At 29.6% G+C, this 19,449-nt stretch overlaps 1 protein-coding gene across 8 annotated transcripts; it reads left to right on the top strand.

Moving 5' to 3' along the window:
* Nucleotides 1-1,950: 1,950 nt before the first annotated feature.
* On the top strand, nt 1,951-6,201 carry LOC112289922 (uric acid-xanthine permease). Of its 8 annotated transcripts, none has more exons than XM_024535662.3 (8): nt 1,951-2,182; nt 2,966-3,251; nt 3,410-3,476; nt 3,697-3,980; nt 4,086-4,489; nt 4,657-5,306; nt 5,421-5,532; nt 5,688-6,201. In XM_024535662.3, exons 2-8 carry the CDS (start codon nt 3,075-3,077, stop codon nt 5,743-5,745), a joined length of 1,752 nt encoding a protein of 583 aa, XP_024391430.1. In that variant the 5' UTR covers nt 1,951-2,182; nt 2,966-3,074; the 3' UTR covers nt 5,746-6,201. The 8 variants fall into 8 exon arrangements, with proteins under 8 accessions (XP_024391430.1, XP_024391432.1, XP_024391433.1 ...); XM_024535664.3 differs by having other exon boundaries at nt 2,969-3,251; XM_024535665.3 differs by having other exon boundaries at nt 1,951-1,985.
* Nucleotides 6,202-19,449: the final 13,248 nt, after the last annotated feature.

A 19,449-nucleotide genomic window follows, 5' to 3' on the forward strand; every position in this document is an offset into this window, starting at 1 on the left:
TATATAACTATACATATATGTACTATTTATTGTATCTATGTACTATATATATACTATATATATATAATCAACAACAATGTGAATGAACGTGATGATATTATTGATCATGTTGTTGATATCACAGAACATTAAAAAAATATTAAAAGAAATAAAAATATTTCATTTCATTCAACTGAACTGTACATTTACATTTACATTTTCTTTTCCATCTATGCTATTAAAAGAACGAGTGTACATAATTGAAGCGGGAGGGGTTACAGTTACGTACGAAAAGCCATCAACTCCTTCTATCTATGCAAAATCATCACGAACCCGAATACTTCACCACACATCTTCTCAACTGCACAGTGAAACTGAAAGCTCGGAGTTGTTTAAGTTTTTAATTTTCTACATTTAATCTCAACTAACATGCACTTCAAGATAGAATTTTTTGAGATACCATGTTCATTGGAATAGAATGAAAAACCGATTGCAGTGAACGACAATATGTAAAGGTTTCAGAAAGGAGCTAATATTATCAAATTGTGATGATTTTTTCAAGTGACTGCACAAACACATAGTCAAACAAACGAAGGTTTGCTGAAAATACTCGTAAATTTGTTTTGTTTTGTTTTTTAATGGGAATTCAACAGATAATTTCTCGGTGCATGATGAATGCTAAAGTTGCCTGATCCAGAGTGACTTTCCAGTTTCTGAATGACGTGTTCAGTTTTCGGGATGTCTGGTATGAGAACATGCACACTGGGTTTGCACCGCAATTGTTGCTTGTCGGAGAAACGAACAATTTGCGGGTGCTATAGGGGAATGCCCTCAAGTAACAATTCTAAACCAGTGGGAAAGAGAAGATTGCAGCAATGGGAACATTGCAGAGAAATCAGGCAAAGATGCGGCTCAATAGCCAAGGAAACGGGACGAAGTGCGCGGCATGACGAACTAGCTTAGGACCCACTTCGGTAGACCTGGAAAGCGCCTACTGGAGGACTCGCCGATGAGCGGGGCGTGCTCTCCTCGACCCGGATTCGTGCCTGTGCATCACATGTCAAAGTTCCGGGCAGCTCCGATATCTTCTCTAAGGGCAGAACTTATCATATATGCTTGAGTTATAAGATATACATATATGTATAGATAATATATACAAATGTAAACGTAACATTTAAGAATTCCACTCATGTCATAGATACTACTGCTCTTTCAATTACAGTGTCTTGTAATTGTCAGGAAGGAATACAAAGAAATTTGGGATAAAAACAAATACAGATAACAACGTGGACTACTCTCACGTTCTCGACTATGCCCACAACACCCAATATCCACTTCAAAGCCCGACGACGTCATTTAGAAGCTGGGCGTCGTGAATTACTGTACTATCCAGCTTCCATTTCTAAGTTATGATTTACTCATTTCTGTCAATGAAGCAATCTCTAGTCGTGTCACAAGAAGAGATTCTCGACAGATATCCATCTGGATGGGTAATAGGACGTACAAAGATTATCTGAAAGCCCTCAGAAAGACAACGCCAATTTATAAAACCATCCTCTGCCAGCTAGCTCTGTGCCGTTCTGAGACTAATTATACATCTAATTAAGTTTATTTCTGTAATTAAAAGGGAACTGTAACGTGGATTAAGCCGTAGGAATGTATTTGGGCGATTGAAGATGCTGGGTGCGAGCTCCAGCAACCGCCTTACATCCATCCCATGTCAGCGTCCCTCTCAACCATGCTTCTCGACCAAATCTGGAGTCCAAACAAAGAACAAAGTTGCTAAGTTTGGTCTACTAGCTGGGGATTCGATTTTCGTCTGGTCAGCCTAGGGTGGGCCAAGGAATTCCCTAGACTCATCTGCCATCGGTGGAGATGTGCACCTATATTGACGGTGACTGTGTCGACAACGGATCTCGTCACCAGGATATAGAAGCACAGCAGTGCCCGAGGGTGGTCGAGTTCGCCGTCGTTGCACTGGGATCCGTCTGCAACGTCTTGTAAGTGTGCGTCGCCCTGTATTTTTGTTTTTCCTGCAGGGCTTGTGGAAGGTGTTGTCATGGATTCGTCGGTGGATTCGAACTACGTAGATTTGGAAAATAATGGAAGTTTGGTTCCAGCGGTGTTGTCGGCGGGCTTGAATTTATATATGAACATCGCCAGTCTGTGTAAAGGTTGAATGCGCTGAGAGGTGCATGTCGAGGTACCTCTTTTCACTTATTGTTGAAGTTCAGTTTAGATGAAGTGCACTAGGGCGAGCAAACGTTTGCCGTCACAAGAACTGGTGCTGGTAGGGAATTGCAACGGACTCAGGATTGTCTCATTTTGAGGACTACGTCTGTAAACGTGGGACGTCGGCTAGGTGGGGTTGACAATGTCCATTGCGACTCAAAGTTCTTGCTTGCCGTGCTTGCCTGATTCAACCAGCCTCCTTGTGTTGAGAAAGTCTCTCTGGTTGTTTCGAAATGAATCTTTTGATAGGTTTTCAAAGTTAAAACATTTCCATGTGACTTTGATGTATTGCGCTTTTCTCTTCACCCATTATGTAAGCGCTTCCACCTTGTATCGTTTTCCAACACGGTGAAGGTGATGACTTGCAAGAGTCGGAAGGTGGCCTGGATCATTCGAGTAGACAACTCTCTACTCTAATTTGAGGCGTGTGTGAGACCGTATGGTTCTTGTCAATGGTGGATAGAATCGGAGAGATGTTATCTGCCTCGCAGTGTATTCACTCCGAAATCTATCACTTGCTTTGTGCCTTCCTCAATTGTCTGAGTGAAGCTAAATCTGGTGCTCCTTTGACAGGGCATTTGAGTGTATCCTTTCTAAAGACCGTTTTATCGGTGACTTGTTTTAGCTCTCTATGTGAGACTCTGGTAAGCGAAAGTAGCAGATTGCGGCGGTAAAGGTTGGGGGAGCCCTATGTCGATTAAGCATGTTCCGCTTAATCTCACACCGAGCTTCGGTTTCATTGTGGGCATTCCAGCAGATCGTGGGAAGACCAAGGTGGCACAGCGCTCCATGAAGGTGATCTAGATCTGGGCACTTGCTACTGAGCGAAGTTGGTGTTCAACTTGGCGCTAGAGGCTACCACAATGGAGAAAGGGGGGACATGGAAAAGACGGATAATTGGCAATTACAATTGGGGTTCGTTGTGCATGCCAACCCCTCCGTGGAAGGATGGCCGCTCTCTTCCTCCTTTCTTCGGCAAGGATGAAAAACTCTCAGTCCTAGTGGCTGTTGTGATGGGCCTTCAACACGCTCTCGCCATGGCAAGTTCTCCACCACCTCTTACTGCGTTTTGGTATTTTCTACAGAAGTATGCTCTTCACTAATTACGAGATATGGCGGAAGTATTACCGACTCCCCGCTGTTGTTTTTATTCTGTAATGTCTCGACCTAACCTCTGTACTATTGACGTCCGAAACAGGTCGGAGGAATCATTACAGCGCCGCTCTTGATTGCAATGCTCGGGTTCAAGCCGGAGAACCAGGCCTGTAAGATCGCGAACTCGAGCTCTGCATGTATCCTGTGCAATATCTTCATAGATATTAATGATCCTCTCTTCGAAGCTGTTAGAACAAGAGTCTCAGAAAGATCGTATGCTTACACCGAGCTCTTAACTTCTCCGGTTGATTTCCTGTGAATTGTTTTGAAGGAAGTCGAGAAACACATGTCGTCTGAACTAGACATGGTATTGTGACGTGCTTGATGCAGACCTGGTGTCGGCGGCGCTCATCGTCGCAGCCGTGGCCTCGTTCGTTCAAATAGTACAACTCAGGATTCCTGGAACGCGTTATGTGATCGGGTCAGGCATGTTGTCAGTGATGGGCGTATCCTTCTCATTTGTCCCCATTTCACAACAAGTTATATCAACGCTTAGTAAATGTGCATGTGCGGGGGTGCCCTGCACTGTAGGAGGCACGTGTGGGGCATGTGCAGGTCCACTTACCGGAGAATGCCTCACTCCAGAAGCAGCCTACGGAAAAGTTCTTGGCACCGTAAGCACTACAGAGAACTCTGTACACTACCTTAGTAGCTAAATTCTTCTGATGCGCTCCAAACTTGGCATTGATCAACTGTTCTCGAATACGGTTCCTCTGCAGGTTTTGGTATGCTGCTTCTACCAGATTTTCGTGTCATTCGTCCCGTCGCGTGTCCTGCGTCGGGTGTTTCCTCCAGTTGTGACGGGAACCTGCCTGGTGCTTCTCGGAAGTGCGCTCATTGGAGCCGGGTTCGCGAACTGGGGCGGAGGCATTTTCTGCAGCAGCCAGGTGTTGACTACCAAAATACCCTGCAGCGGGAATGGAGAAGTAGTGCTGGCTTTCGGGCATCGTGTCTATCTGGGGCTTGGATTGGTCGTCTTCTTCGCTATCATCTTTGCTGAATTGTTTGGATCCCCGTTCATTCGAAACATCGAGGTCATCGTCGGGTTGCTCGTGGGCATGATTGTTGCGTCGAGTGTGCACTACTCGTCCTGCGATGAGACGGGTACATGCAAATCATTGAGGTGTGCTCCTTTTATCAATCGTCATCCGCCATGTGGATCATTTGATTTGGTTACTGTAACGATCGGTTACTGCATGATAGAAGTCCCACATGGTAGATTCGCTGGTTCTATTGCGCCGTGAAAACTTTTTGAGGAGGCAGTGAGAAGACTGGGATATGGCTGTGCAGGTTCGTAACAGGTCAGCAAATCTCGGACGCCAAGTGGATCACCTTCTTATGGGTGAAGCGGTTTCCGCTGGGATTTTACGGACCTGCAGTGCTTCCCATCTTATTCGCCTTCATGGTGACCACAATGGAGTGCATCGGCGACATTACCGCCACCGCTGAGGCTAGCCAACTGGAGCCTGTTGGCGAAAAGTTTGAGAAGAGTATCCAGGGAGCTGTGCTTGCCGACGGCATCAACTCCTTTTTCTCAGCGCTGGCAACCATTACACCTGTGACAACATACGCTCAGAACAACGGCGTTCTGTCTCTCTCGCGATGCGCATCGCGGTACGCTGGATATGCTTGCTGTGTTTGGCTCCTGATACTCGGAATTGTGGGCAAGTTTGCTGCCATCATCCTTACCATTCCGAACTGCGTCTTGGGCGGCATGACCACGTTCCTCTTCACCGGGGTGGTTGTTTCTGGTATCCATGTGCTGAATCTCAGAGAAGGTCTCAACCGCCGTAATCGGTTCATAGCCATCATGTCTATCGGCGTCGGAATGGGCGTCACTCTTGTTCCTGCTTGGGTGAACATAACCAGCCAGTTCGTGGATTATCCTTTTGAAGGAAACTTCTGGCCTATCAATCCTTCATGGTCTCCTGCCTTCCGAGGTATGCACAGCGTCTACAGTGACACTGCCGAACTGTTTGTCATTACTCTGTTAACGAATCTTTTCTTTTCGTGATTAGTACTAATCTGAAAGCTAATCCCAATCGTATGTGCAGGTTTTAGGGACTCAATCATCATTGTCATGTCCAATGGATTCTCCATAGGAGGATTCATTGCTGTTTTCCTCAACCTCATCTTACCTTTCGATAGGAACGATGCACCGTCCGGGTGAGTTATTCATACTCTTCTGCCCATACTACACTTATTCCAAGTTCCGCAACGATGGGTCTATTCGGTCTGTTTTATTACAAGAAGATCGTCTTTTTCCAGTCACTGACCTCGATCATGCTCTCTTGGATTTTGTGGTCATGTTTGCGATGCAGAATTGAGGAGGAGAAGACACCGGTAGACTACATGGACAAGAAGCATGTTGAACTTTAGGTTCTGCAGATTGCATCTACACGAGATTTCAACTGCTTGGAGTTATAACTTAAGTTGAGTGAACTGTAGACTGTTTGTGAGCACTGGACCAGTGGTTGATACCTCAACTCATGTATGTACATTGGGTACGAGCATTACTGGAGCTTTTCGCTTGCTTTCTTTCCACTAGTTTGTCACCTTCGGTCACGCCACCGTGAACATGATCTTCACGACATTCACAGGCCATAGAATTCTCGTCGATCGGAAGCAGTCGGTGGCTCTGACCCCTAGAGCGCGAGCTAGAATTCCATCTCCGGAAGCTCTATTGAGAAGGGTGACAAGTCAGCCTCCAGATCCATTAGCGTGTGCATCTTCTACAAGTCATTAGGATGTGGACAGATCGAATTTGACGTTGTCTGAACTCCCTTTGTACGGGAATTCTGTTTCCATTAAAAAAAAATTATGTGCTATAGCTTACCGACAAGTGTACAAGATCGTTAAAACTATCAAATGCGTCGACCTCAACTTCCAAGTCATCTCCATATGATTGAATATTCAAACCTGATTGCAGGATGCATTACGAATCCTGTTTGGAACTGTGCGGACAGATAATTCTCGTGACCATGGAGAAGATTTGTCTAAAAATGATTGTAATTCGTTTTGAACTATAGATCTCTAAGTTCGATTTGTTGATACAGTAACTCAAAGTAATATACATCATGAACAAATTTTCAAAATTGAAGTGCAGAAAAACTTCAAGAAAAAAACTGCGACAATTTCGAAGCGCCAATTTTATGTTTCTGTATATTCAAGATTCTGTTATGTCTTCCAAGACGTTCGATGGAAAGGATTTAAGTATATATATTTTTAAGTCACTTGTTATTCACTTCTATAGAGTTTCATTTTTATTTTAAACACAACCGGGTATATCTGATGCATTGCTTAGTAAGTATTAAGTACAAGACATTCAAGCACCTAAATCCCAAGGAATAGGGTGGTAAATGAAGTAAATCTATGTATTTCTAAGAGTAAGTATTAGTTCTAGTATGTATAATAATATCATTGTAAGGAAATTTTAAATTTTACACCATTGTTTTCAATCATTTGCTTCATTATATCCTAATAATAAAGCAAGGCTTTGCCATTTTCTACTTACTTTTTTAGTTTGGTTTTTGTGAATTTCTATTTTATTCTACCATAGTCCACAAGGCTTGACCAAATTTTATAACATATTCTTTGATTGTTCCAAATTTCACTATTTAAAATTCATATATTACAAAGGTATAATTTCTATACCTTTGTAATATATGAATTATTTTAACATGGCTTTTTTCAAAGCTCATAAATCAAATCAAATATTTTTCCATTTGAATTTATAATTCTCTTTTAGTTTTTCACTATATTTTTTTGATGCAAGATTTTGTGGCATGATGAATTAGTTGTTGGTGTATATATTAAAGTTGGAGGATTATAATTGAAAGATATAATTTGAAAGGACTTCTTTTGAATAATAAAGGCCTATCAATCATTGAATTATATCTTTGATAGTCAATGCCAAATATAACTCTTTTCAAGTGTTAATCTAATAAATATATTTCAAATGATTTATTATTAGAAGCTAAGTTGAATTCTTGGAAAGTTTCCTTAAAAGATTTAAAGTAATTGATTGTTTCTTTGTAATCTTTGTTTATACAAAATATTTATTCTAGTCGAAGTGATGTATTCATTAATAAAAAAGAAGTCTTTTACCATTATAAGAGTTACATAAAACTTCTAAGAAAGAAATTAGAAATTTAGATTGAAGTTGCGAGATCTTTTTGGTCCATGTTCTATTTATACGCAACCAAATTTTGGATCCCCTACTCATATCTATTTAGAAAATAATGACCATGCACAGTCCAAATTCCATTTGTTGAGATTTTTGAACTCTTAATCTCTTAAATAAGTTATCATTGACATAAAAATTATTTATTTAATTAATTATTTATTTACTTTTTATTTTTAAACCTTCATATCTTATTCATGGTAACTCGGATTTATATATTTATTATACCATTGGAAAGATAAAAAAAATTAAATTTTAAAAAATATATTTTTTACTTTTATTTTTTATTTTAAACTAGATAAAAACTCAATGAATAGACTATAATTAGTTTTGTAGTATACAATTGCTTGATTGCACTTTTTTCACTTTTTTTTGTGTTGTTTTCCTTTTGTTTTTGTTCTTGCTTCTTCCACTTCACACCACCAATTACAAAATTTTTTTAATTGTGGCCATTTTGTAATTTGGATTGAGTAGTGAATTTTACACTCATATTAATTTATAGGACGTGTGTTTAATTTATGAAGTAAATTTCTTATATGTGTACCACATGACAAATTTTTACTACAAAAGGCCAACATATGTAGTATGTTGCCAACTTGTTCGCAAAGTTTTCAACCTACTAATAAGCTATAGATCTATATAAAATAAAATCCACATCTATTAAGCTTTTAATATATTTTTTTTACAATATATTATTATATTTATATACTTTTACTTATTTCTACCTAACTCCCCTTATCTAAAAAATTCATAGTGTTGGTTATATCTATAATATTATTTCTCTTTTTAGATATAAGTTCTATAAGAAACAACTATTTTACGTTGAATCTGTATTACAGACATACATATTTATTCTAATATTATCTAAATAATATGAATAGATAGAAATAAATAATAATAGGGTAATTTGATAATATTTTATAGAAAAGATTCTTAAAAGCTTTATAAAATATAGCTCATAGGTAGATAGTATATATAGAAACAAAAGTGAAGCATTTTTTTTTTTTATTTTTGTCAATTTTTTAATTTATTTTAGTCTAATATCAAGGATCTTTAGTTTTCTTATTTTTTGGAAATAGCCATTATAATTTTTTTAATATATACACTTCGTCATTTTTATTTTGTCATCTTTCTTTGAAAAAAGTATCACTTTTTTATTTGCTTTCATTAAGTTTTTGTTCTTGAAAAAATGATAAGAATATATTTATAATATCAGAGATTTGTCTTTTCTTGATTAAGAGTGGATTATCTCTTTTTCTTGACAAGACATAAGCATATTAGAAGTTGCAAGTTATTCATTGCTTTTAATGCATTAATGTTTGTAATGCATCAACTCAATTTATCAAGACAAGAAACAATAAGATTGGTAGAAAGTGAAGATATAGAAATGATTGGAGCTATGTCAACATTTACACCAAATTATATTATTCATTCTATAACAGAACACTATTTAAGCATTAGAGAACCAAGAATTTCCTTTCTTGAGAAGTTTGATGGTATAAGATCAAAATTTCAAGGATTTATCAATCAAGTATAATTGGCAATTGAACTTCAATTTTAAAGCTATTCAACTCCAAGATCCTAAGTCAAGTTTATTAGAAAATTATTTTTAAGTTTTACTTTATCATGATTTTTATCCTTTTTTAAATGACGTGATCTAATATTAGATAATTTAAAGGCATTCTTGATAGAGTTTTAATTCATATATGGAAAACATGATGCAATTCATATTTCAACCAATAAGATCTTTATTTTGTGTTAAAAAAATTAATTTATAATGTTATATGCTTTATAATTTTATTAACTTTCAATTAATATTAAGTAGAATAATGTTGCACTCATTAGAAATTTTTTTCACAAATTATAATATGAGGTAAAGAAATTGATGCTCAACTTACTTGATTCTCAAACATTGAGTCGAGTGATTTATTTTATTATGAAATGTATCATTGACTTTTAAAATTTTGATCTAAAAGTTGTACAAATAGGCCTAAATATTATTATAATTCATAGTACCATCTACATTTTTTTAATACATATATTTGAAAATTAAGGATATATAAATTAATGTAATATATTTCAAACCTCTTACAAAATAAGAAAAGACTTGTTATTGTCAAAAAGAAATATGCTTATATTATAAAAAACTTAAGCATACTACTCAATATTATCCAAAGAAGCAACACAATAATAAAATAAAGAATATGGCTATCAAAAAAGATAATATGTTGAAAGAAATAATTTTCCAACTATAATAGGGATCATGCAACTAAAACCTTGTACAACACTTTATAAAGTTTATATTCTCTCCTTAGTACCCTCTCTTTGTTTTACAATAGATGTTAGCTTAAGACTTAAACATTATAAAGCTTTTATCTTATTAGATTTATGAGCCTCAATTTATTTCATAAATGAAGCATTTGTTAAAAAAATAGCATATCCTTAATAAAGAAAATTAAATTTAATCATGTAGAAGTCATAGATGGTCGTCTATTGTCTTTTAAAGATATTATTCATGAAACTATTCTTATAGAAATAGCAATTAATGATCATAGTAATTTTATAATATTTAATATTATTTTATTTTCCTCTAATCAAGTCATTTTAGATTTATTGTGGCTAAAAAAATATAATCCTAGAATAAATAGGATTTTTTGTAATTTAAACTTTTTTGAGAATATAATAAAAAAAATTGTTAACTAAGTACAAAGTCATAAATCTAATGCATCTAAATCTGCATTTATAGGTGCACAAGCTTTCTTTCATGTTATAAAAAAACATCAACTTATGTTATTTATGCTATACCTATTTTTAATAGTAGAAAGTATTCAAGTGGCATTCTAAGCCAATATTAAAACTATTAAGATGCCTTTGAGAAGAAGAATGTAGATACTCTTTCAAAACATCATTTTTATGATTGTTTAATTGACTTTCAAGAAAGAACTTAGTAGACATTTGGACCAATCTAAAATTTATTACAAAATGAGTTAGTTGAATTCAAGGAATATTTTAAAGAAAACTTGGCTAAGAATTTCATACACCATTCAAAATCTCCAATATGAGCTCCTATCTTGTTTGTGAAGAAAAAAAATGGATTATTGTGGATGCTTGTGGATTATTGAAGACTTAATAAGATTACTAATTAAAAATAGGTACCAACTACCTTTGATATCTCAATTTTTTGATCAACTAAATTAAATCAAGATCTATGTAAAAATTGAACTATAAAAAGTAAATACTCTAATATACATCAAAAAATGAGATGAATAGAAGACTATGTTGTTGTGTAGTAACATGACTATATGATGAAAAATAAAAATATGGATGTTATTATAGAAAGAACTAATAAAAATATATAATAAAAAAATAAAGATAAATGATAGAAAGGTAGTAAGAAATTTAGTCTTAATATTACTTTTTATAGAACAAATTTCTATTTACTTTGTAAGAACATAAATACTTCAATTCATAGTAAATAAGATAATTAAATAATATATTCATCTTTAAGAGTGAATTTATAATAGATTTTTAGCATAAATTTCTTCAAATTATCAAAAATTGATATCCAAAGAGGACCGATTATCAACTTAGATCAAAATCAGATCCAAAGGCATAAAACTGTGCACCTATGGTGACTCTATAGTTCTTTTATAAATCAAAGAGTGGAATTTGAGAGGAGACTTGAGAAGAAATTTTTTTAGAATTAATTTCATGTCATTTGGATTAATATTGAGGTTTTGAAGGATTTTCAAAGTTAATAATGTACTTAGTGGATTTAGATTTTTAAAAATAAAAATAAGTTTGAAAATTTGATAATTTTGTGAATTTTATAGGATATTTATAAGTAAAACCTTAAAAATTTGTTGGTATGTTTGTTTTCAATATGTGAGAAATTTTAAATTAATTAAATAGTTAGATTGAAATATATGAGAGTTTTTGTAGATTATGATCTTAGAAATTGGAGTTAAGAGAATTAATAAATATTTTTAAGATATCTGTTAATTTGCTAGTTGGATTGAAATATAATTTTTTTTTCAAAGGTAGCTAGCTTGACTTGCAACAAATGTGAAAAGTTTGAAATTAATGAAATTGTGAAAATAAGAGATTGTAGCTTAGAAATACTAATGTTAGTGTTTGAGAAAGAGGTTGATTAATATCCAAGCGGAATTTAGAGATTATTATCTATTTGATATGATTAATTTTATTTAAATATTTTTGTGCTTATTTTTAATTTAATTGTTGCAAAGTTTGAAAATTTTAAATAAAAATCAACAATCCAATCATGAATTATTGAATTTTTAATTTACTGTAGGATTTATTAAGAGCTGTTTAGGATTTAGGATTTGATTAAAAATTGATTAGTTTTGGTTTAGAATCCATGGTTTTATCTAGATTTGATTAAAATTTTAGTAAGATTTTACTAGAATTTGACTAAGATTTGATTAAGATTTGTTTAAAATTTGATTAGAATTAATTTAAGATTTAGGATTTGATTTAGGACTTGATTAAGATTTAGGATTTGTCTAAGATTTGGTTAGGATTTAAGATTTTGTCTAGATTTGATTAGAATTTTATTAGAATTTTATTAGAATTTTGTTAGAATTTAATTAAGATTTGATTAAAATTTATCTAAAATTTAATTAAGATTTTTTTAGGATTTTATTAAGATTTGATTAGGATTTAGAATTTCATTAGAATTTGATTTAAGATTGGAATTACGTATTTCATTAGAATTTAATGTAGTATTTTAAGATTCATTAAGATTTTAATTAAGATTTTGATTAAGATTTAATTAGGATTTTATCTAGGATTTGACTAAAGTTCATTGGAATTTCAATTAAGATTAAAATAGGATTGGATTAGGATTTATTTAGGATTCTTATTTTTATTATTTCTTTAGGATTATTATTATTTTTTTAAGGTTTATTTTTATAGTTCTTTAGAATTTCTTTGTTATTTTTCTTTGAGATTAAATTATCACTTTTTATATTTTTTTTGTAATTTCTTTTAAATTTACTTTGAATTAATTAAAATTTAATTAAAATTATTGATAATTACTTAAAGTTTATTTAAGACTTGATTAGACTTGATAGGATTTTTATTGCATTTTTACTTACCTTCTACAAGTAGGTACTTAGTGAATTTTTAAATAAGAATATACGTAATACAACAATATCTCATATACAAGTGAATAATAATCAAGAGTTTGATGTAGAAGAAGTCTTAGACTTGATGCGGTATTGACTAGATACGATATTTGTAAATGCTTATAGGAGCCAATAAAGAATCTTGCAAATGCAACAAAGAAGGTCAAAGCTTTTTATCAATAATATCTATCAAAACCAAGATAAAGAGTCAAACAAATCTTTTCTATAAAAGAAAGCATGTTCAATATAGATTTCATTCCATTTTCTATCCTTTATTTTACTTTTTTTTATATTAGTTGCACTAATAAGATAGAGAATTAATAGCAAGAATATTCAACTAAAGAGCTATTATTTTTTGACTTATCAAAAAAGATATTAAGATTTTTATAGCTTTTAAGATGATATAATAGAAACAAATACCTTCAAAAATAATATGATCTTTCTTGAATAGAAAGAGAGATACATTACATTTGATATTATAACCTTAGAAGAAACTTCAAATGCTTGGTAATTTTATTGATGGTAGAAACAGCTTTTGATGGTATTACAAATACTTTGTTTGAAAGAAGTTACAAAGGCCTCAATAATGATCAAATAATAGGGTGGTCTTCTTTTGTTAAAATGATATATTATCAATGTCTAAGAAGACCTATCAACTACCTTTAAAAGAAATAAAGTTTAAAATATTTACCAAATATAATTCATTGCATTTTGGACTTTCTCAACATGTAACTATGGCTCTTTGTGGAATTTGTTCTCAGAAGGAAGAATAATATCAAAAAAATATATATTTAATTTAATAATTATCTAGATAATATGAATAGATAAAAATAGATAAAAATAGATTAATTTGATAATATCTTTTAGAAAAGATTTCTAAAAGCTTCATAGATGTGGTTTCATCTTTATAAATGTTTATAGGTGATTAATAGGTTAGAAACTTGGCCAACAAGTTATTCATGTGTTGTATGCATTGATTGCTTGTAATATTAGCTAACTATATAGCACATATATAGGAAATTTATCTTATAAGTTAAGACATGTGTCTTATAAATTGGACAAGTATTAGAAATCCTATAGAATGTCATTACATAGTTTTTAGATAAATAGAATATTTAAAAGCAAGAATAAAGCCTTCTTCACTCTTATTAATTTTATTTTTACTTCTAGTCTAGTTTCAAGGATTTTTTAGTTTTCTTGACTTTTAATAATAACTATTGTAGTTTTTTTTAATATACATACTTTTTTTTTTCTTTTTTGTCATCTTTCTTTAAGAAAATTTCACTTGTTTATTTACTTTTATCAAGTTCTTATCCTTAACAATGTACATCTTGATTTTATTAAATGTTATTGATGAAAAATATCAGTCTTGTTTGCTACATTTGCAAGATTCTTGGATAGCTTAGCTTCTATGTACATTCACTAATATCATATCCATGCCAATGTAAAAGATATTCTAACCTATTTTGACACTACCTTATATCTAAGATTTCTTCAACCTCAAATTCTTGTTTATTATCCATTTTTATAAGAAGATATTGCATTTATCTTCTATCCGGTATATCCATTGCCTTATATGGCTCAAGAAAAAACATATAGAACATATAATGGATTTTCAAAGATTCTAGTAAATATAATTAATATGAAACTAAATTTATTTTTTAAAAAATAAAAAATAGTCTAAATCTATTATAATCTAGCTTGTTACAAAGGCCACTAATCTTGATATTATAAAAAAATAATTATACCTTATCACAAATATAAAATTAAGGTTATTTCTTGCAATAAGTATTTATATTGATTCTTTGTCTATCTTGAGCTTTTTAAAATTGTACCTTTATTATTGCATGCAGCTCTAATAAATAATTTTTCAAATATATCATTGCAAAATTATGAAATTTTACAAATTCAAAAATATAAAATTAAGCATAATAATCTTAATTAACATAAAAAATATTTATTAAATGAAAAAATATATCATATTATTTTAGGAAATTTTTTTCAATAATAATGAATTTATCTAATTATCTTAATGGTAGTTAATAATATATCTTAAATATTAGTCTATTTTTTTTTTTTTTTTTTTTTTTTTTTTGTTTATCAATTTGAAGATAGAAAGCCAAAGATAATTTTATGTTTATCATTAATATTTTGAAAAAGGTTATTTAAAACCTTCATACAAATTGAGTTTTTTTATTAAATATAATTTAATTTGGTAATCAATAATAGTAATAAATATTTTAAAAATTAAATTTGGCGATTTTTTTACTTGTGATAGATTTTGAACATAATACAAAATGTGCTATCTTTGTGATCATAAATATAGAGTCATAAAAACTTGAAATAAGGAGATTTGTAATAAAATCTATACAAACAAAAGACTATGGTTGTTTTGGTATAAATAGTAGTTTGAAAAGTCCATAAGATTATTAATAAGGAGTTTTGATATTAAACAAATATCATATGATTATACAAAGTCTTTAATTGCCTTCTATATTTGAGACCACAAAAAATCTTTAGATATTGATTCTAAAGTCTAGTTGTATTCAAAATATTGTGTAATTAAAAAATTATGATGACTTTGAAAAATATGTAGTTATGCTTTACCTTTTGGAATATATATGCATCTATCTAAATAGAGAAGATTATTTTTGAATTCTAACTTAGAAGTATCATAAATTTTTAAAAAATCATTTTTAATATCATAAACAAGATGATCTTAGGATATACTTCATTGAATTTACTTTAAAAAATTAAACCAATAATTAATATTAATTTTATAATTCAAAGATAAAATTACTTTGGCTTTAGAAGAATAATTTTTTTGTTGATCAAAATACATATTTCTTTCTTTTGATGCAAGTTAAAAGTACTTAAAAAGATTTTTTTATAAATTATGTTTTTTTTGATAGATATATAATATTGAATTCAAATTTTATCAAAGACATGTTCTAATGGGTTTGGCAAAAATTTAAAATATATTTTGATACAAAATACATGAGGTTCTTTTCATCTGTATAAATAATGGCGAGATTAAAATTATCTTCCAAATATTGGTGCTATTCATGAAATGAATCCAAAATTGAAAGAATTTTTTTAATATGAATCTTATAATTGATCTTAAATTTTTAAAATATTCTTGAATAAAAAGCTACTAAATTAAAATTTTCATTTGCATCCATTTGTGATAATATTATATTGTAGGTACAATTCAATACTTCTATTTTCATAAAAAATGCTTCAAAAAAATCAATGTGATACAAGATTGGAAATTAGTAAAAGTTATCTTCAAATCTTCAAATGTTGTTTTAGCTTCTTTATTCTATTCAAGTTTTTGTTTACAAATCAAATATATTAGTAGAATTACAACTTGAAAAAAGTTTTTTCTAAAGATTTAATAAGAATTGGTAAATCTCAAAAAATATTATAAATTTCTTATTGTAGTTAGAATCTTTTAATCTATGATAGTTTGAACTTTCTCTAAATCCATTATATGGCCATCATTTAAAATGATGTATTTTAAGAAGTCAATTTCAGTTGTGTAGAATACATACTTCTCTATCTTTTCATATAATATTACATCTCTAAGTTTTTGTAACTTACAATAAATATAAACTTTATATTTTTTATTCTTAAAATATATTAAAATATTATATAAATATCAAATAAAAAAATCATCTTAAAACTCTCATAAAATATCATGTATTAGATGTTGAAAAGTATCTAATGTATTTATGAATTCAAAAAGCATGCCATTATATTTAAAATTTCCTACTTAGTTTGAAATATAATCTTTTATTTATCTCCTTCTTTGATGCATATCAACTTATATGCTTTTTATAGATCTATTTTTGTACAAATCTTTGTTTGATTTAATTGATTAAAAAGTCATAATATCAAAAATAAAAGATATCTATTTTTAATGGTAATAGTATTGAATCTTTAATAGTCCATGTTCATTTGTAGTGATCTATCATTTTTCTTTGCAAATAAGATAAGAGCTCTTGTTAGAAATTTGAAATAATATATGAAAATCTTAGTCAGATTTTTGTTGATATATTCTTTGAATGTAGCCAACTTGTTTTGTGATAAGCTGTAGATTGGTCCAAATGATAGTTGAACTTTTTTTTAAAGATCAATTGAGCAACTATAATGTTAATACTCCAAAAAAATATTTACATTTTGTTTTCAAAAATATTTTGATAATCCTTATATTCACTTCAAATAATGCTTGAAGTCTTTTTACCATCAAAAATAAATGTGGCATAAATAATAAAAGATGGCCTTCTTTTTTTTGCATATATAAAGCTCTTATACCTATTAATAAGAATTCGGTTATACTAGACTTATAAATTTCTACTTAAATAACAAAAACCTAAATTATATTACAAAAAAAATTAAGATTATAAGAAATCAAATCTATTTAAGGATTATACTTCTTTACTTACAATCAAACTAAAATAACTAGATTAGAGGAAGATCTAATAATATTAAATTATATTAAATTATTAAAACCATTAATTTCTACATCTAAAGGAATAGTGTTATAGGTAACACTTTCAAAAGATAATAAACAACTATCTATGACTTTACACATATAGACTTAGTTTTCTTGATTAAAGATATTTCTTGTTTTTTAAAAAACTCTTTATTTATAAAACAATTTGAAGTTCTTGAATCTAACAAGGAAAATACTTTATTATAATTTAATCCTAAATAATCATCTATTATAAAATAAGATAAGAGATTTGAAAAGAAAATATGATCTTTATTAAATATTATACAAAATTTTAGTCTAATACTCTTTATTATAGTTGAACAAACTTTTTTTCTAATATATCATCTTCTTTGGTAATTGTACTCATCATTTTGTGTTTATATTGCTTCTTTGAATAATATTAAGTAATTTTATAACAATATACATAATCTTTTAACATATATTGTGAAAAATTAATTATAAAAATATACATAATTTTTGAACATATAACAATATTAAGTAATTTTTCACAATCTATTCTTCTTACCAAAATTAAGTTTTTTCTTGCTAAAAGAGAGATTTAAAATATACTACATTAATTTGTAAATTTTTTTCTATAATAAATAATTTTCTAAAAGCTTTGGAATTATTTTCATCACTCCATTTCTTCTTTTTCAACCATTTTTTTTTGGCATCTTTTAACAAATCAATTTTTATATGCAATGGCTTAAACAATAAATTATTCAAATAAGTCTATTTTTGTTATTATTAATAAGAATTCTTTCATATTATCTTTTAATCCATATCAAAATTAATTGATAAGGGCTTTATCATTCCAATCTACATTGCGATTTTTGTTTTGGAGTTTAGTAGTATATATAATAGCCAATCATAAACTTAATTATAAAGATTAGAATTTTGTCTCTACTACCTTCTTCAAATTATTTTTTAAATATGACCATAAATACTTTCAAGAATTAATCTAGATCATAGAAGAGTTATGAATCTTTTTCCATCAAATATACAAATAATAAAAAAAAATTCTAGATAGAATTGAATTTATAAATCCAACTTAAATAAATCCATTAATGTATTGGAATAGATGTAACTTTAGATGGAGCTTGACTTGTTATAAAAATCATCAAAATATTGATCTTATTCCATCAAATTTTTTTGACATACTAATCCTTGCTTCTTTCATATTTATAGGAACAAAACTTCTTGGATTTAATTATAAGATTGATCTACTTACTTCTCTTAATTACACAATTTTTTGGCTTAGAGATTGAATTTTTTTATTGACTTATTCTATAGGTACAGAAATAGTAATTTTATAGTTGACATTAATAATTTTAACATGATTTTTTTATTTGGTTTTAATCTTAAGCTTTTAGACCTTAGCTATCAACAATACTTATTATCTTTAGCCTTGCATTTCTTTCTTTATCTCTCTTAAAAAAATCTTTGAAGTACCTTTCACTAAATTTTTACATTTAATGTGAGATCTAATTTTTATACCTTCTTATTTCTAATATTTTATTTTTTCTTAATTCTTTTGAGTTATTTTTAAAGTTTTTAAAACTGAATTTAAATTATGTTGAATTAAAAAATATTCAAAATTATATTTTTAATTAATTTAAACTTGTACTAATTTTTTTTGTATGCTAATTTTTTCTTGTTCTCAAGTGAGCTTAATCTTTGAAAAATTGCTTGTAGAATCTTATAGATTATTTAACTCTATTTTAAAAAGTGCTTGTTTTTTTACTAAAGTCTAAAATTTTTCTACTTGGTCTTGAATTCTTGAATCTTTGAACTAATGAGTGTTGAATTTGAAGCTTTATTTTTGAAAACACATAAGATTAAGTTAAAGAAAAAAATATGTATGTAAATTATTTGATAGAATTACATTTTTTTTAGTTTTTTATTTAAAATTATTACTTTAAAAAAATAGTTGATATAAATTTTATCAAAAATAGCTAGAATTCTAAAGCCATCTCTTTTTTTATTCCATAAGTAATTGAAAAACCTTTTATTTTTAGATAATTTTAAAGAAGAAGTCTAGATTTGAAATAATTCCAAGAATTCTCTTTATTACATGAAATTAGTCTCTTACAAAATAAAAATATATTTCTTGGTCTTTCGACCATATTGTAATCTCTTCTTAAGATGAAGGTGTATTAGATAGTAGTTTATTTGCTAAATCAAACTTCATTTGGCTTCTTTTTTGAACCTATTGGAAGTATAATTTTTTGCTATTTCTAATATATTTTTATAAA

The sequence above is a fragment of the Physcomitrium patens genome, chromosome 12 (genome assembly GCF_059467195.1).
Source record: "Physcomitrium patens ecotype Gransden chromosome 12, ASM5946719v1, whole genome shotgun sequence".
Classification (NCBI taxonomy): domain Eukaryota; kingdom Viridiplantae; phylum Streptophyta; class Bryopsida; order Funariales; family Funariaceae; genus Physcomitrium; species Physcomitrium patens.

Excerpts from the sequence above, each read along its gene's own strand:
- LOC112289922 (XM_024535662.3), top strand. The coding sequence starts at position 3,075 with ATGGAGAAAGGGGGGACATGGAAAAGACGGATAATTGGCAATTACAAT. Across the intron at positions 3,477-3,696 it reads CAAGCCGGAGAACCAGGCCT|ACCTGGTGTCGGCGGCGCTC; the intron begins GTAAGATCGCGA and ends TGCTTGATGCAG. Across the intron at positions 3,981-4,085 it reads ACGGAAAAGTTCTTGGCACC|GTTTTGGTATGCTGCTTCTA; the intron begins GTAAGCACTACA and ends GTTCCTCTGCAG.